The following is a 22,961-nucleotide window of genomic DNA, read 5'->3' as shown; positions in this document are numbered from 1 at the left end:
CCGTTGTTGGGAACAAGTGCTACACCTTAGTCCAGAACTCTATTAACCATATCTTCTTCCCATGATAGATTCATTGTTTGCTGAGACTGAGTTTCATGATGCTATGAAGTCCGATGTTTTGGAAACAATAACACACTTTCGATTATTGATGCAATGAAAAACAAAAGAATGAACAATAATAACACCTTGATGTCCTCTTCCTGCTTTGATTTTCTCATCTTTTTTTTATGCAAACCTTAGAAGAAAAACTAGAGGAAATTTTACCCTTGGTATTGATGCATTCTAAACATGATCAACCTTGGTTAAGGTGGGCAGCGATAGATGTAATTAGAAATTTTTCTTTGGTTCTGGGCCTCTTTTGCATCAGATCATAACTCAACACTTTTCCAGATACTTGCTAATGCAATTGATGATTTTGATTCACAAGTACAGGTTAGTGTCGTTTGTTCACCTAACCATTTGTATCTATATATATGTGTGTGTGTTCATACAGTTTAAACCTTTATTATCTCAGGTCATTCTCTTGTCGTAGTAGCCGCTCTGAGTGATTTGTGCTCACCTGAAATTATGGCATCGCACTTGGAGAAACTAGTGCAGAAGTTAGTTGGCTTAGTAGAGAAGGTAAATTGGTTATGTGGACAGAAAACAAACTATATGACCACGTTTATTGTTGGTTTCAATAATTTAACTTTCATTTTTTTTTTGTATCTTTGGTAGGCACAAACAGGACTGATTCTGGAAAGTGCTTTACGAGCCCTTTCTTCAGTTCTTGGTAAACTGCAAGACCACTTCCCAAACTACTACGATGTAGTGGAAGCGTTAAAGAGCCTGAAAGAAAGTGAAAACTTCACTGAAGAGTTGTGCATACTATCTGTGGTCAGCATGAACTCTGTGGGAATGTTAATGGGAGACATATTTCAGGAAGATGCATATGAGGTATGTTATTCCCTTTTACCTCTGTTATTGTGTTTTTTTCTTCTATTCATTATCTGCGTACTAACTCTATTGGCATGCTAACACAATTTACGCAGATCATTGAGATGTTCGATGTAATGCTTGAAAGATTGAGTGAAGAAGATCCATTGATCCATGCAATGGATGAGGTACCTTTGTGACTACAATATATATATATATATATATATATTATATATATATATATATATATATATATGAATAATCATTCTGTTTTGCTTAGTCTATCTTTCCTTTTATGCAGACAAGGTTGAGATATTGTCTGGTTGTAGGTGAAGATTTACAGGATACATGAATCACGTGGTACAATATCTGCTTCAGTTTGTTCAAGCTAATCAAGGTGGTCTAACCATTGAGTCTACTGATGAAACAGAAACAACGTTGAATGGAAGGTTGGTTTTTACTCTTTTGACTCTTTGTTTTTGATTTGTTTGTGTCTATCTAAACATTATCACCTTTTGTTTAGGCTTATTCATGGACATAACACTCAACTTGTCAAAGAAAAACCAATGGAGAAGAAGATGAAAGCTTGTGAGATGTTTTACATCTACGCAGAAATCTTCCAGGCAGACTTCTTCCCCTGGATAAAGGAGATAACCTTAGCAGTGGCTCCACTGTTTGAAGGTGGACAGCTTCTAAGAAGAAGAGCTATATCGGCAACGTTGCAGCTATTGCGCTCAGCTGAAGTTGCGGTAGAAAGTGGAATAGCAACGAATGAAGACATGAAGGATGTCTCTAGGGAGTTGCATGCTTCTTTGGTTGGCGTAATGGACAGAGTAAGTTAATATTTGGAGAATTTTAAAAAATACCACTTTCAAGGTACCATTATTCATTTTTACCACCACTAAAGACACATTTTCAAAAATACCTTATTTATTAAAATGGTAAAAACTCTTATATCTTTGTTTTTATATGCTTTTCAAAATTCTAATCCCAAATTCTAAATCATAAACCTCCAATTCTAAACCATAAACCCAAAATCTTCAACTCTAAACCCTAAACCCTAAACCCTAAACTATATACCCTAAATTCAATATCCTAAACCCTAAACCCTAAAGTCTAAACTATAAACCCTAAATCCTCAACTCTAAACCCTAAATCCTCAACTCTAAACCCTAAACTATATACTTTAAACCCTAAAACATCAAATCTTAACCCTAAATCCTAAACCTTCAAATCTAAACCCTTCATTAAAAGTAGTGGTAAAAGTGGTTAGTGTAAACATGAAAAGTGGTACTATGAAAATGGTATTTTTGGCAATTTCTCTTAATATTTTTGAGTCTTTTCTACTTTTTTTTTCTTTTTTTAATTTCCTTGGTTAGCTGATAAATATGAATGATTTTTGTAGGAAGGAGAAGCAAAGTTTGCAGAGATTCTAAAGGAAGCCACAGAAAGAGTAAGTTTCTCATTAGCAAACATTTGATTAAAATGTCAATGTTCCTGGTTTTTACTGTTGGTTTACTATGGTTAATAGGCACTAGAGTTTGCTGAGTCTTAGAGGAAATCAAGTGGTTGATTGGAGCGCTGGAGTTGCTCTTTTCGTTTATATAAACCTCTGAGCTTTAAGTTGGATTATATTTTACCTTTTCTGTTTTAGCATCTCGGTCCCAAGATTTGCATCAAACTGCTCATAATATTAAGAGAGAACATAGTTCAAAATTGACAAATACAAAAACAAAAGAAGCAGCCGTTATTGTTCTGCAGGTTGCATATTTAAATTCCAATGAATAGATAGATAAAGAGACCTTCTCTTTCTCTCTATCTACTCAAAGCCCTGTCTTCTTCTGTGTATTTTCCTCAAAACTACCAAACTAAGCTAGCAGCTAAGAGACGTAACACACTTCTCTTCTCAAAGCTCGTCCTTAACTTCCTCGGTTATCTTTTCATCCATCTTAGTCTCTGCAGCTGTGTCCTTGTTCTTGTCAATAAAGCTTATGATATCTTCCTTTGTCCTGTCTCCTACATAAAGCACAGTGTTTCCACTCGTTGTTCTTAAGTAAATGGTCGGGAAACCCTTCACATCAAAGGTGTCACGTGGGAAGTCGTTTGCGGTTGCGTCCTGGACGAGAGTAAAAAGATTAAGAAACCCCGCAGAAGATAAAAGACCATAACACTATCAGAATGTGAAATAACGAGAAAGAACTTACAAACTTAGCTATGACTACACTTGGATCGCTTTGGTACGAAACAGCTACCTCGTCCAAGATTGGAACAAGGTTTTGGCAGTGTCCACACCATGGAGCATAGAACTCAAGCAAGACTGCAAGTAAAAAATGATCCATTAGTTTGGGTCATTATTTGTGGACTGACTAATCTTGTAATGTAAACTCACCGTTCTTTCCAGAGTTGAATACCATCTCGTCAAGGCTCTCAGCAACAACAACCTTCACTGGCTCGTTGTTTTCAGTTGGTATAGGTTGAGATTTTTTTGTGCTGTGGAACTTTTCCATCCTTGAAGTCATTGATCCAAGATTCAATCTGGTCGACCTCCACATTTGTTTTCAGGTACTTCTTGTCATCCACTGTATGGAGGATCATGAGAGGAAGTTGGCTCTCTTCCACTCCATAGTGCTGTTATTGGTCCAGAAAAAAAAAACAGAAAGCTGCTTAGCATTTTGTAACCAACACATGATGAAACGGTAGGAAAACTAAACCTGGAAGGCCTCTTGGCTGTTCGCAGCATCACCGAGAAGGAAGCTAAGACCATGTCCCTTGTTGGCAGCAGCAACTTCACGGTACTTTGATTTAAGAGACTCAGCTCCTTCTCCGTTGAAGTTGATGAAGAACAACGCCTGAAACTCAAAATATTACCCATCATCAGAGCCATGGACATAGCCAGATGAAACATTTATATAATAGATTACTAGACCCCAAATTGATAATTTAATAATTGTTTAGGCTCTGATCAAAACCAATACAAGGCTGAAACTGTAGACACTACTATCCAACTTCAGCTAATATGGCATCCTATATCACAACAAATTTTACACATCAACTCATTTCAGTAAAGTCCCAAAGTAAACAAATACTTATCAACAGAAACTAAAGGCATAACATGAATCCATCTTTGTAGTGTGTATCATGAACTGGTTACAGCGTGACACCACTGAGGTACCTTAGTATTAGGGAGTTCAAAGAATTTGAGAACATAAGGGTGGTTGTTTGGATCATTATCAAAGACGGTGATAAGAGGAATGCTTGATTCTTTGACAAATGTCTCCAAAGCTTCTCCAACAAAGTCCTGGATTACATTCCACAAACAATGTTACCATAAGAACAAGACCACTTAAATTCATAATACACAGTGAAAAGCCTTTTTTTTTTTAATTCTCTTGTACCCTGGAATCAACAAACAGTTCATCGAACGGTTTGAATAGCCTGACTACAGGTCCTGTCACAAACTCTCCACGAGGAAGAAGCTTGGCATCTAAGGTGTGTGCGAAATCATAATCAGAGCGTAGTTTCTCGGCAGTGGCCATGAAAGAGTTAAACTCAGAGCCAGATAGTTTAGGGAAAACACCAACCTATAACACACGAGAAAAAAGGTGACGGTTATATAATGAAATGAAACATGAAGCAGAGAGAATATTATGTTTCTTGACACTTACGGCAACCACATTCTTGTCACCAACAACCTCAGCAGCATCATCAGCTGACTTGATTTCAAAAGAAGCAGGACCGCTCTGTTTCTTCAAGTAAGTAACGATACCGTCGGATTCACGAGGTCCGTTGTAGTCTTGAACAGCTTTCCCTCCATTTCTGAGGATCTTGATTGTTGGGAAGCCTTGAACCGAGTACTTGGTTGCAAATTCTTTGTTTTTTTCATCACTTGCATCGATCTTGGCGAGAACCAGAGGAGGGACATGACTGCTCAACTCTGACGCAGCCTTCTCGTACTGTAAAACAATCAAACAAACAAAAAAACAAAAACTAATCACTCACGGCTATAGGAATTACACAAATAACTAAAATAATGATATATGTTTACCTCAGGAGCTAGCTGCTTGCAGTGTCCACACCTGAAGAAGAAGAGATTACAAATTACACAAGATCAAGTATTTTCACGTATCAATTACACAAGCACGTATTTTTGGATTCAGATCATAGATCAACAGTGTTTAGTGAGAAGAAGAAACCATTCGCATGCAAATGCAAATGGGAGATAAGAATAATCCAATGATCAAAATTCAGATCCATCAGAATTCAATAAGAATTCACGATTCAATGACACAATAAATTAAACGTGGAATCATTATGAATGCATGCAAATACCAAGGAGCATAGAACTCGACGACAATGAAGTCGTGTTTGCTGATGGTTTCGGTGAAGTTAGTGTGATCCAATGTCAACACAGACTCCTTGCTTCTTACGGATGAAACGAACAACGACAACACAAGGATCGAACACAACGCGTATCTTCTCATTGCCATTACCGATTTCTCTCTCTCTCACAAAGCTTCAGGTCGGAAATTATGTTAGCTCTATGGGAGATATCTATCACTCGTTTTCACGTAAACCTAACGCTAAATGACTAAAAATGGTCACATATACACGTGTGTATCATTCATTGGATATTAAGTACTCATAGTCAGGCAACAACTTCTGTAGTAGTGTTGCATTGTCTTGACAATCTTGACGTTGTGCGGTTATAAAAATACTATTCTGTTATTTTTCCCCACTTTATCAGCAGTAAAAGGTCAAAAACCATTACAGGAGTGAAAATTAGATCTGACACGTTATACTACTCTGTTAATTTCATTCCATTATTGTCCAACATATTCATAGGTGTTGTTAGCAGTGATTAATCCTATATTAGTTCTTACTAATCTAAGAGTATTGAGACCTTTAAGAGAACAAAGGCCAAATATTGAGACTCTACAAGCAAGCAAGTAATCAACCAATCAATGAATATTATAAATTGAGATTTAACAATATACAAACAATTTTTTCTAAGCCGAATCTAATTTTTTTTTCATTACCAAAATTTTTTTTCTGATGCAAAAAAATCAAAAACCATCAAAGCCTTTTTTTTCATGAAGAAGAAGAAGACTGAGGCAATTGAAACCTAACATGTTCATGAGCTTTCACAACCTGTGATGTGAAATTACCTAAAGCCTCAAAGATGGGCACTAAACCAGACTGTAAGCTACTCGAAGCTGCATTGTTCACTAGTTTAACCGCCTCCTTATGCCTCGCTCTCTCTTCCTCCAGCTTCTCCCTCATCGAATCCAAATCCACCTTCAAATCATCAAGCGCCGACACCCCACCCCCACCGCTCTCAGACACAACCACGCTCCTCTCCGAACCGTCTTGCTCGTTTCTCATCCTAACTCTCGCCCTCTCCATCCGAAGATCGTTCAACCGTTTCTCGAAATCATGAGACACGTACTCCGCTTTCACTCTCTGCCTCTGCTCCTCGTCTTGCCTCTCCCACAGCTCGTGCAGACTCGCTGCAAAGCCTTCCATCGCGTTGGTGACGCTATCTCCCGAGATTCTCTCCATCGCTTCTTGCCAGTCTTTGCAGATGACGAAAACGTGCGGTGCTCCGACGCGGCTGGGAGAGAAAGGAGCCACACCGTCCTCTGTTGACTCGGGCTCGTGGTGGAGACACCTCGAGAGCCAACCGTTTAGAGACTCCACGTATAGTTTCTGAGTGTTGACCCAGTCGTTGAAGCTGATGCACCACTCTCTTAGCTCCATCTCGAGATCGAGTATCGCTTTGAGGCCTGAGTCTCTTTGTAAGCCGCCCGTGTTTGCTCTGAGAGATCGGACCTTGCTCTCCATGATGGCCTGGAACTGCTTCTGGTGGCACTTTAGCATCGATCTCCACATTCTTATCAACCTGAATCGTTACTAAATATAAGTTGATGTCTTGAATAAAATGAAATGGTTTTTTAATTTATTACCCGTGAATCAACTGAGTGAGTTGGGGCTGTAACTCTTCGTCTCTCAGTTTATGTATCCTAGTTGAAATGGAATCAACGGATCTTATACAGACATCGAGTCTGGTAAGCAGCTTCCTTATGGCAGCTCGAGTAGTATCAATCTTGCTAGACTCTGCACCGAGACTATCTAGTTTCTTCAGTGTTCTGCACTTTTCTTCATAGATAACTCGAAGCTTCTCTTCATCCTGCCCATCAATCAAACAATCGGTCACAATATGGCCTAAAGAGACATTACTAAACCATTCAAAAATCATGAAACAGAATGATACCTTGACTTCCTTGTACAGTTTCTTTTCCCAGGCGTAGAGTTTCTCCAGGGTTGATGAGAGGTTTGCAGTGAAGCCTTCTGGAGCATCCTCAACGTTGTTGTATGATTTTGCTATTTTCAGTATCCTTGATGTTAACCGTATTGATGGTTGTGGCTGAGACCGTGATGTTGATGACACTGTGGATGGTGCTATCCGGTACATGATCCGAGCCAAGATAACTACAGAGTAAGAATCAAAGTGATCCAAATCAAATCCTATGATTCTTCATAATATAATCCACAAACTACATCATCTCAAACATTTACCTTTAAGGCCAGAGGTTTTGTGCTGATAAGGCAACTTGCTGACCTCAAGCAAGACAGCCACTTCCTTGCCATGAGAAGAAGCAACCTCAAACTCACTCTTGATCTCCTTGACAACTTCTCTCAGATCTCTAGTTGCATGAACCGACAATGCAGACAAGCTACTTATCTTGGAAGACTCAACATCAAAAGAAGTTGCTATATTCTCCTCCAACTCAAAGCTCACTCCTTTCTTCCTCACATACTCTACTTCCTCTACTTCTCCAACGCTCTTCCTAGCCACAGCCTCATCGTTCCTTTCTTCTTCTACTTCATTAACATGGTGAAACTCAGATCCTTCTTCGCTGCTCGTAAACGAAGACACTGTCTTCGAACTGAAAGAGCTCTCTACCATAGGCACATCCCTCGATGTTCCTTCACCCGACTCTCCTCCTCCTCCTCTCTTCTTGATCTTCCTCTCCTGAACATCGTCTTGTTGGGACTCGTTCTCCGGTATATGCTGTTCTTTCATCTTCTCAACAACAACGCCGCCTTTCCTCTTGGAATGTCTCAACGTTTCTTGCTCTGTCTCGTCTTCCAGCTCAGGAATCCCTTCCCTCTCCCTCACTTCCCTCGAGTCAAGACTGCTTGAACTCGACTTAGACTTAACTCCACTACTAGCAGTAGCCGGATAAAACCCGGAGCTTTCACCAGCTCCGGCTCTATTGTAATCGTAAGTGTCGAACACATTCAAAAAGTCCCAAGTGGATACCGTAGGCGGAGACGGAGGAGGAGGCCTCGCCGGAGACGGCGGCGCTCTACGCTGCTCCGGATAACCATAGTACCCAGCGTTAGAGTATCCAAAACCATTCTCCTGTGGCCACTGCCCGTTCTCAACTCGATGATTCTCCGGCTGAAACACTACCGGACGAGACGGTGGCGCTGACTTCTTCATGAAGTACATTCCTTGATACGGGTTCGGATTCGGGTTCTCTCCCATAAAGCCCCATCCTTCAGCCGGATACTGGTACCCGGAGGAGTAACCCGGTTGATATCCCGGTTGATATCCAGGCGGGTAACTTGGCGGGTAACCGGGAGGATAAGTTTCCGGTAAAGGTTGTTCCTTTACGGCTTTAGGGGTGGATTCGATGTGGATATGATGACCTAACGAATCATCAGATCCAGATTCCGATCCCGAATCGAACTCAGATCCAGAGGATAAATGCAAATGCGAGCCTTCCCCATCTTCATCTCCATCTTCATCTTCGACGACGGAATGCGAAACAGAGGTGGAAGGAGAAGAGGAGATCTTGTGTTTCTTCTTCTTCTTACCTCCGTCGGAAGGGAGAGTGAGAACCGGGGAGCCCGGAGAAGAGTTGCTGTTGGAGCCAGCGAGAACTAACTCCTCGTCGACGAAACGTTTTATAGACTCTCCGACGTCGCAGAGAGACTGGAAGTAAGCGAGGTGAGCGGCGGCTAGAGCAGAGCGGTGATACGACGCCGCTTTGATCAGTTCTTTCCTCTCTCTACAGAGAATCACAAGCGGTTGGTCGTCGACTTTGGATCCTCCGCAACCCATTCCGTCCTCTTCGACTCCTCAAGTCTCATGCTTTTGCCTGTGGGGGCAGCGGAAAGACCATCTCTTTGTGCTTTTTGCTTTTTCAAATCGGAAAACAGAGTGAGAAACAGAGAGAGAGAGAAACAGAGGAATCAAAAAGATGAGTAATTTTTGTCGCTTACGGGAGGAAGAAAACAAAAGGGGTTGATAAATTAAACGTACAAGAGAGCTCTCGTGCATGCGAGAGAGTGACAGAAGAATCCATGGGTTTGCTGATTTCTTTAAACGAGACCCCGTAGCAGACACAAAACAGAGGAGAGAGAAGGAGACAGAGAAAGTAAAAGGGTTTTTTTTTCTAGTTAAATTTAATACTATTATTAAAAAAAAAAAGAAGGATTCGTTTTCGTCTTGTTGCAATTAAGTTTGTTGTCTACGAAATTTAACGGGTAGGGATATGTGTAAGGAAACTAGGGATCTGGGGTGAAAATTAAATGCTATTGAAGAAATTGTGAGAGACGAGGAAAGAAAAATCAAATTTCTGAAATTTCTGCAGAATTTTTCCGGGAAAGACTGAGACATGAGTGAAACGACGTCGGCGACGAAAGGAGGTTGGGATAAGACCGTGTTCTTTTTTATTCTTTATGATTTTTCCTCCCTACTTTTCGCTTTTTACCCTTTTACCCTATAACTTTCACTTTTATCTTTTTACTCTTTAACGAGTTTCAAGAAAAAGGAAAAGTTGAAAAAGTGTGAACTATATACTGCTCAAATTGTAAAATAAGTGTACAGTACAAAGTTTCTTTAGTTTGGTAGCAGGTAGAAATATTATAAACTGACAGGTATTGTGGGTAAACCAGAAACAGATTAACTGTTTGTTAACTAAAACTTTTTGATACTACTTTTTACGTATGTTCCTGATAAATTGATGGGTTTAATTTAGTTCTATTGAGGATAACAGTATTTAGAAAAGAAGAAAAAATCAGTACAGTATTAATGGGTACTTAAACTGTGCCAAAACATTTTTCGTTAACTTGTTAAACAAATTGTTAGTCCAATAATATGATGGTTTCTACTTTCTATAGATTACACAGACACACATTTGCATTTAGACAGAGTATAGGATATCGATGGACATTGGAAATGTAAAACATTAAAGTTACCAGTACAAATTTTGAAGATTTTTTTCTTTAGAATCAATGAGAAAGGGGCTCAATGCTCGAAAAATAAGTGAAATACTAATAAACAAATGCATGAAGAAACATGAACATGTTACGAGTAGAGATAGGGGCTTTAGGCTAGCTAATAAGAAAAAAAGCTGAAACATGCCATTGGGAAAGTGTGCTAGTCACGTGATGCCAAATCGGGTTTTCACGTGCTTGTCATATCCGGTTCGCATGCACCTTCTCGTCCCAAACTTGGAATTTCAAAATTGATTCTTTAAAATTCAAACATTTTATTGTATATTTTCTTTAGTTGATGAAGTGCCTGGGATGTCTACCTATTTCTGGCCACCATCAAAACTCATATAGTAGATCTATATTATAATTAACACATGTCATATAGTCATTTCATCTTACCAAAACTAGTTTCTGATTTGATATCATATGTAGTTTAGAGTCTGTAGTCATTTTGGTGACTAAACTTATTTTCCGTTGAGTTTGGTATCAGCTCAAAGATGTGTAGTCATGTTATTAGTTATTACTAACTGCTAGCCTGCTAAAGTCTTAAAAGACTACAAACACCGAAGCCAGAGGACTGGCCAGTGGCCACTGATAAATATGGTAACAAAGTTGGCATGCAATAATCGACATAATCAAGATCTAAGTTTATAGGGAGAGGACGAAAAGCAACAATAGCTTATCAAAAAGGGAAAGAAGAAAAAAAAAAGCAATAGTAGAGTTAGGTTAATAATTATTGCGGTGTTTAATCACATTATCTTTATATATATGCATGTAACCCATGCTCCTCTCATCATGATCAAGTATGTATACAATTAACTATCAGTATACGTTTTAGAAAGTACTTGGTGAGTGTAAGAAGATATGTAAGAGAACTCCAAGATCTCTTGTCTGGATGATAAAACAATATGATTTTTTTATCTAAGAAAAACCTGACTTTTACTTGTTTTCCATTGGTGTAATAGAATGCCAACTTTCAAGATAAAAACATTGCGACAATTTTAAAATTAGCATGTTTCAAAACCAACATATAGAATGAATGTAGTCGATCGTTTGAGTGTACATTGCTAAAAATCTTTATTAAACTCCTTGTTAAACTTTTAAAAAAAATTATTATGCATTCGAAGTAACGCAGAGTTGATTGAGAGAAGCTAGTTTGGTTTTCGTTCCTGAATTGGATCATTTTGTTTAATTTTCGAAATTCGAATTCCCATCAAAGATGATGAAATATAATATATATTAAAAAAGTAACGCAGAGTTATAGTTTTATTTTCTCTCAAACTACGACGTACCAACATAATTGATAACTCACAAATTTGTATACAAGTACGAATGAATGTAGTTGATCATTTGAGTGTACTTTGTTAATGTGTGTACGTAAAACAAACTCTTAAAATCAAATAGCACAATTAATTACTAATTAAACCGGTAGAGAATCATGCAATAGTTAGTGATAAAGTTAGTGAGGTAATTAATGAAGTAATGATATCACTTTCGAGTCTCAATTAATTCTTAACGGTTGTTACATTAAGTCCAAACAAATGGTGAGCTAACTGCACAGAGATAAGATAGACGACAACGGTGGTACTTGGTTATTTCTTACTCCATATTTTATCCTTTTTACGTTAACTCCGCAACTCTAATACCAATTCTTTTTGGTTAACTAACTCTATTTGATGACATAATCACTTTTGGTTCTTTGTATTTTTTCCGCTATATGCATCGTCACTTGACATATTTAACAAAGCGCGTAATCATGTGAAGATAAACATTTAAAAATGTTTGGCTTAAAAAATGAAGAATAATTTTTTGTATTTGAGTGTAAATCTTCTAAAAAAGGGTTTTTGATGAACATGATACCACTTAGAGCTTCATTTTTTGCTTCAAAATTGCACTTTATTCAAAATGAAGCAAGAAATGAAACACATCTTCTCCAATGGTTTGGTTCATTTCTTTTTTGTAAAAGGAATATTTTAAGAATATTTTCTCTTTATTTTATCATTAATTATTAATAACACCTTATACTTTTTTATATTTACTAATTTTACCCAACTATTTTGTTTTAACAATAATCCAACCTAATTGTTATAGATTCAACATTATCATATAAAATTATTACACATAATATAGAACAACAATACTAGATTTTATAAAGAAGCACCAGCCATATATCTTTCCCACAAATGATCAATTAAATCGTTGCGAAATGCGAAATGAGCGTCTTTATCTTTAATTCTTCTAAATCGCGCCAAAAACTCTTGGAAACGAATATGATCATTATCTTCGGTATCAACCTCCGTAGGTGGAACTTCTCTATTGACTTCAATTGGTGCTTCGAGATCACGCTCATCCTCAATTATCATATTATGTAAAATAATACATGTAGTCATTATATCATGTATCACATCTTTTTTCCAAAACCGAACTGGTCCTTTCACAATTGCAAAACGTGATTGGAGAACTCCAAATGCACGTTCCACATCTTTCCGACATGCTTCTTGTTGCGTAGCAAAATATTGCTTTTTTGGACCTATTGGCTCATGAATAGTTTGTACTATGGTAGACCATTTTGGATATATACCATCGGCCAAATAATAGCCCATACTATAATTGTTTCCTTGAATGATAAAATGAGCAGGAGGTGCAATACCTTGAGCAAGATTGGAGAAAAGACGAAAAGACTCCAAGACGTTGATATCATTGTTGCTACCTGGCATCCCAAAATATGCATGCCATATCCAAAGATCATAATCCGCATCGCAAAAACTATTGGAGGAATTGAAGAAGACAAGCGAACAAAGACAACACCATTTGGAAATTCAAAGTAGGAATTATGTTTTGAAAAAACATAAAGAAGAAAATAAAATTTTGTTTTGTGATGTTGACTCCATAAAAGATCCTAAAGTTCGTGCTTACATGCAATCTGAAAAAAATCGGATTTTATTGGAGAGAAGTGAAGAACAACAAGCTCAACAACCTCCTCAAACTTCAACTTTATTTGAGCAGTTTTTTAATAATTTTAGTGGATCAGGAAGTGATTTACCAAATTATTAAGTATCATTTTATGTTGTAATAAATATTTTATGTTTAGTTTGGTGTTATCAATCATGTATTTCACTTTTATATTAATAATTTAATGTTATCTTTCATTTAATATATGTTTTTTAAATATTTTAATATTATAAATTAAATAAAATTATATTATAAATAAATATTAAAAAGTTAATTGGGTTATATTGATTAACTTATTTTATTTTAACAAAATGTAAGAACAAACAAAAGTTAAGGACCAATTTATAATTTATAAAATTCAGCTTCAAAAATGAAGCAATGAACAGTATTGCTTCAAATTTGAAGCAATACTGTTCATTATTTTATTTTGAAGCAAGAAATGAAGCACCATTGGAGTAAAAGTTGCTTCAAAATGATGCAAAAAGTGAAAAATGAAGCACTATTAGAGATGGTCTTAAGAACCTAAATCCTTATAACTAAACGCTTGGGGGTTCACCATGAGTTTAAACTTGATGCGTCATCATTTGATGGCGTCGAACTCAGCCCCACCCACCCGTCCTTTTAGCTCCATATCTTTTGACTTTTTTATGCATTTCACAAATCAAAATTTTGATGACAATTAAATATCACCAAAAATATCATTACGAAATACGTTTGCTTTCATGTCAAAACTATAAGCTCCCTTGGCGAGGGGACACCATCCGTACTAGGTTTCTTGGGCGTCATCTTTTCCATAGACGATTTATATAGTTTCATGGAATCCATGCAGTGATCTTTTTCAGGTATAAAAGTCATGCTGCAATCGTGTGCTTAATTTTATGGTTGGTACGGGTTGAATACCCAAAGTTTCATTGTATCTTGAGAAATTTCTCTGTCTAATTAAATTTTCCTGTGAGTTTCATCCATTTACTTAAATTAGATTTTGTGTTTTTCTTCCGACATATCAACTTGGTATTAAAGGAAAAGAAATTTCTACGAGAACATGAATTCTTAATCATGAAGATATTTGTTGGTCAGCATTGTATTTGTCAACCTTGTCGAAAAAAACATATCATAAGAATATTAACTAGAACCAAGCACATCCGTATCGCAGGCGGCGTTGAAAACTTCTTTGAAAAGGCCCTAACGTTGATATATTAATCAACAAGTACAACGGTTAACCTAATCCGTCGAAATTAATATTCCAAGAGCACCCAAAAGAGAGGAATCTTGAAGGCTCAACAATCAAAACCAAACCCCAATTTTTTAAAGTGGAAATGTATATTCAAAACCCCGTGAAGACTGCCGCGTTACATGACCACGTGAGTTGGAGAAATGTGACATATACTACTCACTAAGTCTTAAAATAGATAATTACTAGGATAGTAGTTTCTTATTTTCAATGCATAGAGTTTCTTTTACGCGCATAGATGTGTCATGTGTGACATAAGCGTTGGTGTGCATTAGATATTAGTTTAATCTCTATTCTTGGACTATTACTATATATGTGAATACTATAATGGTGTTCAACATTAATTAAAATAAAAGGATGATAGTTTGAGTTTGTTTATGTACACTATAATGGTGTTCAACATTAATTAACGACCTTTATCAAGTTGGAGGGCAGACGAAAAAAACTGTTAGTAAACAAAATGAAAAAAGAACTGAATAGAGATGATGATGTGAAAGTTAATGTTTCTTAATTTTGTAGAACTATCAGTATTAAAAAATAATAGTGGTTCTGGCGAAAGTAAAAGGCCGAGTGTTTGTAAGTGTATTTTGGATAATGGAACTTTTAACATATCTCTGTCCCTCTTTCTTTTCACAAACAACATTATGCTTCCATCTCCACTATCATCATTCCAATGCTTTGGTTTTGCTTTTAGGAAAAAAAGATAGGATTGCAAACTTTGTTTATATATTTACTAATCAACAAAATGTCTGACAAATACTTCGCATTAGATCTTCTAAGAGAATATTTAGGAGTGTCCATCTTTAGTTTGGTTTTTGCCAAACTTCAAAGATAAAATCAGTTACATAAATAGCAGCTAATAAAGTTTTATCTGAAAAGAAAAAAAAACTAATAGTTAGACTCGTAGCAACATCATCGGTTCGAACTAAGAACATACAAAAACAGTAGTGACAGAAGAAGAAAACAAATTTGTTAGATTAGGTACAGAATTAGATTCAAAGACGATGGGTACAATACAAACCATTTTTTTCTGGATTGAATCTGTCTATTGGGAAGATCAAAACATCATGTTTCTTCAAGAACATTGCTACGTTGATGCATCATCATCCACCTAGTCTGAGATTTTGCATTATAGTTCAATGAAGATATAATCTACTTTGCAGCATTATCTTGAATGCTGGAGTCTCTGTTCATCAACAACGGAGACTTGGGGAACTTTATCACCTGCTGCTCAGTTTGGCATTTTCGTTGCAGAGTCTAGTAACTTCTTCTGCCAAATTCTGGAGCTCAACTGCTGCAGCAGACGCCAATTCTTTAGCATAAGAGGCTTCCTCTGTGAGTTTCTTATTAAGTTTTCCAAGCTCATCTTTTTCCTCAATCAGTCTCATATTCTCCTTCTTCAGATTCTCTATTTCCGAAGCCTAGTGGTGTAATAATATTAAACCCGATAACAAGATTACCACAATGGAGTTGAAGAAAGGGAGCAAACTATGAATGAGAAAGTACCTGAGAGTTGAGGGTTGTTCCGTCTTTGATCTCTTCCTGAGCAAACACTCTATTTAAGCTCATAACGCTGGTCGGTGTTCCTGCTCCAGAATAGATTTCTGACAACTCATCACCATTTCTGTTGTGAGTATTCCTTCCTGATGATTCGTCTCCTGCGTTTTGCTGCTGTCTCTCGGCTAATGAATCCAGTTGTTCCCTTAGCAGGATTATCGTCTCCTGCATCTCACCCTTCTCCGATTTCTGTTTCATATCATTAGGTAATATGATAAACTTTAAGCTGGTGTAAATCTCAAACGGGAGCTAGAACTTCAGAAAATAAATGGAGTTTTTTTAACTTACAGTTATCTCGAGCTGCTCCTGAAGTATCCTGTTGTCTGCAGACTTTATCTTGAAAAATTCGTTTCATACCAAAAAATATTGTCACCAAATCTGATTTTAACAATATTGACAAGTAATGAGAGAGAGCATAGAGAAATGAGTACCTCATGTTCGAAGATTTTCTCATTTAGTTGCGTAGTGAGCTTTGACAGAACCTATATATCAAACAGACACAAGAAAACATTATCTGACAAGTGTATTGAATTGGATTCATATAAGCAGATAATCCTGAATGAAATTGCAACTGCTTGTTTTCTGCACCAACCTGGGATATGCCAAGAGAGTCTGTGGTATGACTCATTCCGAAAGTTTCAATCATCTGTTGCTCCAGTGCACGTATTTGATCCTTCTTTTCGCTGATTTCATCTTCCAGTTTTTGCATTTGATCCTGCAGTCAACAATGCAAACACGAAAGAAGCACACTGTTATATGCTAATGATATGAGCACTGTTAAGGAAGGATCACACGGAAGGAAAGCTCACTCTGATATGGAAATCTTCAGGGTTGCGAGCAACTTGTTCAGAAAGCCGTTTCAATGAACTGGTACGCAATGCCACTTCCCCAACTAGTATTTTTGTTTGTTCGTGAAGAAGATCAATTTGATCCGCAATAGTTGTTCCCATCTATATATCGTACATCATTTTGCTGGTTATGTCAGTAATAAGCTACAGAATGACCACTTTCAAAAACCTAGAAAATGCCATGTATAAATAGTAACAAATATTATCTCACCAGAGAAGGGTCTCCTGATCCAACAGTTGCACTGAATAAGTCTCCTGCCACAGTTCTTTCTGGAACAGACTTGTTTGTTGCTGCTGCTTTATCTCTCCTGGTTGATTTTGTTTGTGCACACTTAGAGGAAGAAGAAGCAGATCCATTTGTAGAGTTCTGGTTACCATCAGTCATCAATGTCCCAGCCACACCATCAGATTTCTGCAGCATTTTTTTTAACAGGTTATCAATCATATTTGCCGAAGCAGTCTAAAATGGTTAACATGTAAAATATTTCTTATAATTTTGAATAGGATCGTTCTTAATAGAGTAGAACTTACTTTTAGTTTTAGCCAGCCAAGCATTCCTCCACGAGACTTATTCTTTTTCCGGTCCTTTGTCATCTCATCCAGACTACTAGTTCCAGCTCTTGGCTCCTTGAAATGTTCAGAAGCTGTGCTTCTAGCATTATCATCAGCCATGTTCTCTTTTCTTCTATCGGGCAAGTAGGCTAGCTGCGGAAAATCATGGTGTAAAGCCAAACATAACACCAACAGATGACATAAAGGGTAGAAAGACAAATATTAGTGTTCCACCAAGATGGAATGGTATCCTCAACCAACTCTGAATTAACATACTTACCTCATCTTCTCCAAAAGTATGCCTCCATATATGGTCAGGTTTTATAGAAGCTTTTCCTTGCAGTGAACTTTTCGTTGAAACCAAGATTAGTTTTGTCAACCGCTGAATTCTTCCCATCAGAGCTGCTTTGGCTTCATCCTCCTCCTCCTCCAACCTCAACTGGGGTTTAACCTGGACAGATTTCAGCTTATAAAATGAAAAAGAGCACGATGAAAGAAAGGCACGTTATTTCTGGGAGAATGCAACTTTTACGTGTACATATATTTAACCAAAAATTTTAAAAGATAAAGTTGATTAACAATTAATCACTTCAAAATTTTCAATTGGTTAGTAAAAGCCTTATAGGCACAGTTAAAGAGATTTTTATTTAGTGTTTTATAAAATCTATGCTACAAAGACGAGAAAAGTATCTGCATACACCAACCTGAAGTTTTCGATCAGCCAAATCTTCTTGGTTAGACGTAGACATAGAAACCCCTTGCTTCAATTGCGTAAGTTCCTCTTGTAGACATGATATTTCTTTCTGATACTTCTTTATTAGGGACTTCTCATCCATAATCTAAACACAATTTTTTTTTGTAAAAATCAGGATTAGAGCTTTTGCGAATTTAAGGAACTCCAGAGACATGAATACCACAAATGCACCTTATTTCGTGAAGCTTTGATTTCAACATGCTTGCACCTTTGTGCGAATTTCAGTGTGTTGTGCGTCTCTTCACTTGTGCTGGATGCAGGTGTGATAGTGCAAATAAGCTGCAAAAATACAGATGGGGTAAGATAGCCAATATTGACACAGCAGTCTCTTACTTTCTACATAAAGAGCTATGTCAACAAATGAAAGTTCATTACCCAAAGAAACACATCTGGCCTTAAGAAACTTCTCAAATAAACTATTACTTAGACTTAATTAAGGAACTTACTGATACTAGTCCGTGACCACTAAGTGTTGACTGCAAGAGACGAGTAAGTTTAGAATCCCTGTACGGTATATGAGCTGCCTTGGCGTCTGTCAATTTAGATATGACCTGATGATGGTGATTAGAAGTTTAGCCACGCTTATAAGAGAGGAAAAAAATGTGACACTGAAAGAGAACTTCCTTACAGTTCCCAGGGTGAGTAAACTTTTATTGATGGAAGATCCCTCTTTCCTCCGTTGTCCAGTCATTTCAGTTTTAGAACTTTCGGATCCAGCAAGATCAATGAGGTGCTGCATTGAACCAATAATCAAATATTAGAGAACCAGAATGTCAGAAAAGGACAGCACCTGAAAATACTCTCAGCAACAAGTGTGACATGTCTTCATATACAATAGCAGAATAAGTATGAGCTCTATAGTAATTACCAACTGAGAGAGAGTAACATCTTCTCCGTCATCTCCCTTTCCATGTGGACTGCTTTCAATAGTCTGAAATACACAGAAAACACTTTAAAATAGGGCGCCAAATTCTAAGGCACATCAACAGAGACAAGAACTATACACTTTAGGCAATAGGACTTACCAAGGTGAACATTGTGTGGCTCCGACTGCTAAAAAGATTGACATTATTTGAACCAACATGCCTGTGTTCTGCAATAATAACGGCAAAGGCAAAGTTTAATAGTATGACCAAACAAAACAGAAATAAGAGAGGTATGACCTTATGAAGAGAAGAAAAGTTTGATAACCGATCGATACTGAATCATAATAATGCAACTATATTAAACTAGATCTACATTGTCCAACAAATCCCTTGCGAGAAGATAATAACCATAAACCACATAATTTTCTCGTTACTGAAAAACATTTTTTCTTCTAATAGGCACATAATAATGAAACTATATTATGCAAAAAGTGACCTGACGCTTAAAGTTAACAGGTACATTACGATCTTATACCTTCACCAGATGCTATGAGGGATAGAGCATGAGCTGGGGATAAGACAACCTCATCTTTAATGCCTTCAACATATGTGCCCTATCAACATAAACACACACTAATACTAATGAATCTTACGAGGCAACTGAAGCTTGGTTAAACGAAATAATACTGCAAATAATATCAGAATTTGGTTAAATATAATCCACCGCTGACCTGAGAATCCTCCCGTATTCGTAGATTTTGCCCTGTTGGGTCTAGTAAGTCATTTATGACCTGTAAGAGAAAAAAAAAGAACCCTTAAATTATGGACCAGGTGAGAAATCAGTTGGAAATGAAATTTTGGTTCCGCGCTAGAACAACTCTTCGCAGTTTCATGAGTTTACATGTACAACTGAAACAGAAATTCCATCCTAAAATTATTTTCTTGAGCATACTCACTGTCATAGGTTTAAATAAGAACGAACTTAAGGAGTAAAACCTAAAGCGTTCCTCTAAGGTTCCAGGTAACTTCTAAGGTGCACAAGACACATGTCCATTAAGAATTTGGAAAACAAATTAGAATTAAGGTAGGAGATGCAAGCAAATACTGGAGTCAGAACCAACCTCATTGTATATCTCAAGATATGAAACACGTAGAAGAAATTCCCGTTCTGGTGTCTGGACAGCTGAAACATAATTAGCTAGCGAAACGAGTGCCAAATCCTATTAAAATGACACAACTAAAGAGTAACCTATCACCTCCTGAATAATGCTGAATACATCCTTTACAGCCAACGGAATTATCCCAGGTGATCTTTGCTCCCCCTAAATGCAAAATATATCGTTAGTCAAGGTCTAATAAGCACAGGTGGCAAGTAGATTGTGCATTAGTGAAAACACCTTCGGATATCTTTTGAACACGTGATACACCTATGTAACAACATACTTTAACCCCTAACGAGAACGATGGAAAAGACATCCTATATCTAAAATGAGCAACACTATCTCTAAAAATGATAAGTACGACATGAAAAGAAAGCTTAAGACAGAGGGTTATTGATCGCAAATAACTTGCCCAATTAAATCATGTACAAGTTGCAGCAGATATCCAAAAGAAACATAATGATACATCTAAACCTCTCTAAAAAAAATAGTGACTTACATGCATTGTATGAGTCTTGCCACTGCTAGTAACTCCATAAGCAAACACAGTACCTGAAAATAAGCAAGGAAGAATCTTTTTCAAGCCAAAGAGTTCGAAAGCACCAAACTTGAAACACTCCCAACATCACACAGTTCAACTTATAAGTGAGAGAGGTCTCTTTTGGAGCCCTTGAGAAAAGATGAAAAAACATGAAACATACCATTTATACCAGACATAGCCCCACTAACAACTTGCTGAGCAGCAGTATCATAAACACGACGAGTCGTAGTTGGTGGTCCAAACACTCTATCTGTAAACCAAAAAAAAAAAGAAACACACACTTTGACCAAATCGAGAACAAAGAAGCAAATACAAGAATCTTACATTTGACTAAAACACTAACCAAAGGCATAGCAAAGATCAGGGTTGTACTCGTTCCGAATAGTGTAGTCTCCATCAGCATACCACGCAATCTCATCTCCATTGTCCACCTCTCGAGCACTATTTAACCAAATCAAATGTCATTAAACCGGTTCCCAATCTCATCTACACATTAACCTAACCTAACGGATTTCTAAAAACATTTACAATCCCGTCTCCACATTAACCTAACCAAATCAAGTGCCAATAACCGAAAAAAATATAAACCGGATCCCAATCTCAACTCCACATTAATAACCACCTAACCTGAGAGGACGGAAACGAATCGTAACCGTAATATTCTCCTTCAGTTTCGTGGAAGCAGCAGCCGCCGTACCGGAGGAGGTAGAGGGACTCGGACTAGAACGTAGATGCGAAGTTGAAGAAGCAGCCGGAGACGAAGGAGTTACGGGGCGTTTCGTCGGGACAGTCGCCGGAGAGGAAGGAGTTACGGGGCGTTTCGTCGGAACAGTAGCCGGAGATCTGAGAGGACGAGAGGGCGAGATCGTGGATGATCTCTGTGACCTAGGAGCAGACATTGTTTAGGTCTAAGAGAGTGAGAGAGAGGGAAGAAGCTCGTTGGCGAAATCAATGGAGGTCACGTCATATACTGACTGTATCAGTTTGTTTTTTTTATTTGTTCCCACTCCCTCCAAAAAGAATATTATAATGACGAAAATACCCTCAGATATTAAAGTGCTGCTACCTAAAACAAATTATCTAGTAAATGATTTTATTTTATTTATTACTCTGCAACTGAAAAATGGTAAAGAATTATTATTATCACATGGACAAAATATTCAAATAATTTCCTGAACTGACAGGAAGGAATTAAATAAATTTGGTGAGCTGTCAATATAAAAAGTAGTAATATTCTGAAATCAGGATAACAGAGTTGTTGTTGTTTCTAAGGAAAAAAATAATAATGTTTTATCTTAGGAGGGCACAGAGACACATTTGTTTTTGTTATTATGATGATTAAAAGATAAATAACGAAAATGTCCTCACCTAACCGTTACTTTCGAGGGTGTGATTAGGATAAGATCAAGTTAACCGTGGGAGTTCTGTTAAATTTTAGAATTTGGCGGCACCAACAATAATTAATTAAGCGGAGGCGAAGATGCATGGCGGATCCTGAAATTTAGGGTGTTACAAATTTTTTGAAGTATTTTTAAATACTTTTTCTGTAAAAAAATGTGTGTTTAAAGTCTTAAGCATATTTTTAATGTGTGGAAGCCTGGTCCAGTAGTTTGATTAAGAGTTCAATTGCTTCTACACTTAGAAATCTGGGGTTCGTCTGGGGTTCAAACTCCAAAAATTATCAAATTATGCAGGTGGATAAACATGTTAATAATATTTGTTACAAATGCACTATTTTGCAATTTTCTATTTCCTACAATTTTAAGACAATTAGAATTTAATAACCTCAACTACTCGACATTTACAATTAACTAATCATTGTTTTTTTTTTTTGATAAAACATGCATTTTACAAAACAAAGGGAATATAATCTAAGAAAAAAATGTATATGTACAATATAAAATTTATAAACTAATACATGATAAATTAGTAAACGCGGTAACTTAATAAATTTCTTCGTTCTTGAATTAGATCGATTCGATAAAATAATAAGATAATAATCTTTTAGAAAATTCTATGTAAATATATATATAGTCTCACTAATTCATAGATTAATAATTTATATATATAGAGTTTATTAAACTACAAAAGAAAATATTATTTATTTTATATTTACAATGAAGTTCAACTCTATTTTAACACTTATATATAATATTTAGTAAAATTATATCTAAAACTATATTTAATTATATGAAACATATTTTTATACCCTAAATAGTATAATAAAACGATATAAATTTTGAATTTCTAGGATTTAGTTGAATCTTTGGTCAAATTCAATAAATATATACGACAAT

At 36.7% G+C, this 22,961-nt stretch overlaps 4 protein-coding genes across 5 annotated transcripts; 1 reads left to right on the top strand and 3 right to left on the bottom strand.

The window, feature by feature from the left end:
• The first annotated feature begins 1,445 nt into the window (after nucleotides 1–1,445).
• On the top strand, nucleotides 1,446–2,584 carry LOC130495440 (uncharacterized). The gene is made up of 3 exons (XM_056986827.1): nucleotides 1,446–1,748; nucleotides 2,321–2,368; nucleotides 2,447–2,584. The coding sequence occupies exons 1-3, from the start codon at nucleotides 1,482–1,484 to the stop codon at nucleotides 2,468–2,470; spliced, it is 339 nt and encodes a 112-aa protein (XP_056842807.1). The 5' UTR covers nucleotides 1,446–1,481; the 3' UTR covers nucleotides 2,471–2,584.
• A 1-nt stretch (nucleotide 2,585) lies between these two features.
• LOC108855236 (protein disulfide isomerase-like 1-1) lies at nucleotides 2,586–5,453 on the bottom strand. The gene is given in 10 exon segments (XM_018629006.2): nucleotides 2,586–3,031; nucleotides 3,120–3,232; nucleotides 3,305–3,401; nucleotides 3,403–3,543; nucleotides 3,627–3,764; nucleotides 4,088–4,213; nucleotides 4,311–4,496; nucleotides 4,581–4,868; nucleotides 4,961–4,991; nucleotides 5,245–5,453. Coding segments are annotated over 10 exon segments (1,488 nt in total). The 5' UTR covers nucleotides 5,403–5,453; the 3' UTR covers nucleotides 2,586–2,821.
• Nucleotides 5,454–5,862: 409 nt separating this feature from the next.
• LOC108844804 (protein ALTERED PHOSPHATE STARVATION RESPONSE 1) lies at nucleotides 5,863–9,595 on the bottom strand. 2 transcript variants are annotated; one of them, XM_057010016.1, is made up of 5 exons: nucleotides 9,248–9,595; nucleotides 7,492–9,123; nucleotides 7,187–7,404; nucleotides 6,879–7,102; nucleotides 5,863–6,814 (listed from the first exon to the last, which is right to left on the bottom strand). In XM_057010016.1, the coding sequence occupies exons 2-5, from the start codon at nucleotides 9,044–9,046 to the stop codon at nucleotides 6,004–6,006; spliced, it is 2,808 nt and encodes a 935-aa protein (XP_056865996.1). In that variant the 5' UTR covers nucleotides 9,047–9,123; nucleotides 9,248–9,595; the 3' UTR covers nucleotides 5,863–6,003. The 2 variants fall into 2 exon arrangements, with proteins under 2 accessions (XP_056865996.1, XP_056865994.1); XM_057010014.1 differs by having other exon boundaries at nucleotides 7,492–9,595.
• A 5,621-nt stretch (nucleotides 9,596–15,216) lies between these two features.
• LOC108859313 (kinesin-like protein KIN-7C, mitochondrial) lies at nucleotides 15,217–21,641 on the bottom strand. The gene is made up of 23 exons (XM_057010001.1): nucleotides 21,292–21,641; nucleotides 21,008–21,105; nucleotides 20,825–20,914; nucleotides 20,623–20,675; nucleotides 20,220–20,285; nucleotides 20,085–20,138; nucleotides 19,695–19,754; nucleotides 19,499–19,577; nucleotides 19,123–19,190; nucleotides 18,966–19,028; nucleotides 18,726–18,830; nucleotides 18,544–18,648; nucleotides 18,269–18,376; nucleotides 18,048–18,182; nucleotides 17,624–17,794; nucleotides 17,323–17,496; nucleotides 17,003–17,203; nucleotides 16,753–16,893; nucleotides 16,536–16,658; nucleotides 16,375–16,425; nucleotides 16,232–16,279; nucleotides 15,893–16,132; nucleotides 15,217–15,807 (listed from the first exon to the last, which is right to left on the bottom strand). Exons 1-23 carry the CDS (start codon nucleotides 21,561–21,563, stop codon nucleotides 15,607–15,609), a joined length of 2,706 nt encoding a protein of 901 aa, XP_056865981.1. The 5' UTR covers nucleotides 21,564–21,641; the 3' UTR covers nucleotides 15,217–15,606.
• Between the last annotated feature and the right edge of the window lie 1,320 nt (nucleotides 21,642–22,961).

Source organism: Raphanus sativus, chromosome 1 (assembly GCF_000801105.2).
Source record: "Raphanus sativus cultivar WK10039 chromosome 1, ASM80110v3, whole genome shotgun sequence".
NCBI lineage: Eukaryota > Viridiplantae > Streptophyta > Magnoliopsida > Brassicales > Brassicaceae > Raphanus > Raphanus sativus.
The sequence above is the reverse complement of the archived record's forward strand: the minus strand, read 5'-3'. Positions and strand labels throughout refer to the sequence as shown.

Bases quoted from the DNA above. Each gene is read 5' to 3' on its own strand.
- LOC130495440 (XM_056986827.1), top strand. From the start codon at position 1,482: ATGGAGAAGAAGATGAAAGCTTGTGAGATGTTTTACATCTACGCAGAA. The intron at 1,749-2,320 runs GTAAGTTAATAT...TGATTTTTGTAG, and splicing joins TGGTTGGCGTAATGGACAGA to GAAGGAGAAGCAAAGTTTGC. The intron at 2,369-2,446 runs GTAAGTTTCTCA...TATGGTTAATAG, and splicing joins TAAAGGAAGCCACAGAAAGA to GCACTAGAGTTTGCTGAGTC.
- LOC108844804 (XM_057010014.1), bottom strand. From the start codon at position 9,046: ATGGGTTGCGGAGGATCCAAAGTCGACGACCAACCGCTTGTGATTCTC. The intron at 7,405-7,491 runs GTAAATGTTTGA...CTTACTCTGTAG, and splicing joins CAAAACCTCTGGCCTTAAAG to TTATCTTGGCTCGGATCATG. The intron at 6,815-6,878 runs GTAATAAATTAA...GTAACGATTCAG, and splicing joins CTCACTCAGTTGATTCACGG to GTTGATAAGAATGTGGAGAT.
- LOC108859313 (XM_057010001.1), bottom strand. From the start codon at position 21,563: ATGTCTGCTCCTAGGTCACAGAGATCATCCACGATCTCGCCCTCTCGT. The intron at 19,029-19,122 runs GTAAGTCCTATT...TGTGTATTTCAG, and splicing joins GCCACACAATGTTCACCTTG to ACTATTGAAAGCAGTCCACA. The intron at 17,795-18,047 runs GTTGGTGTATGC...AAATCTGTCCAG, and splicing joins TGGCTGATCGAAAACTTCAG to GTTAAACCCCAGTTGAGGTT.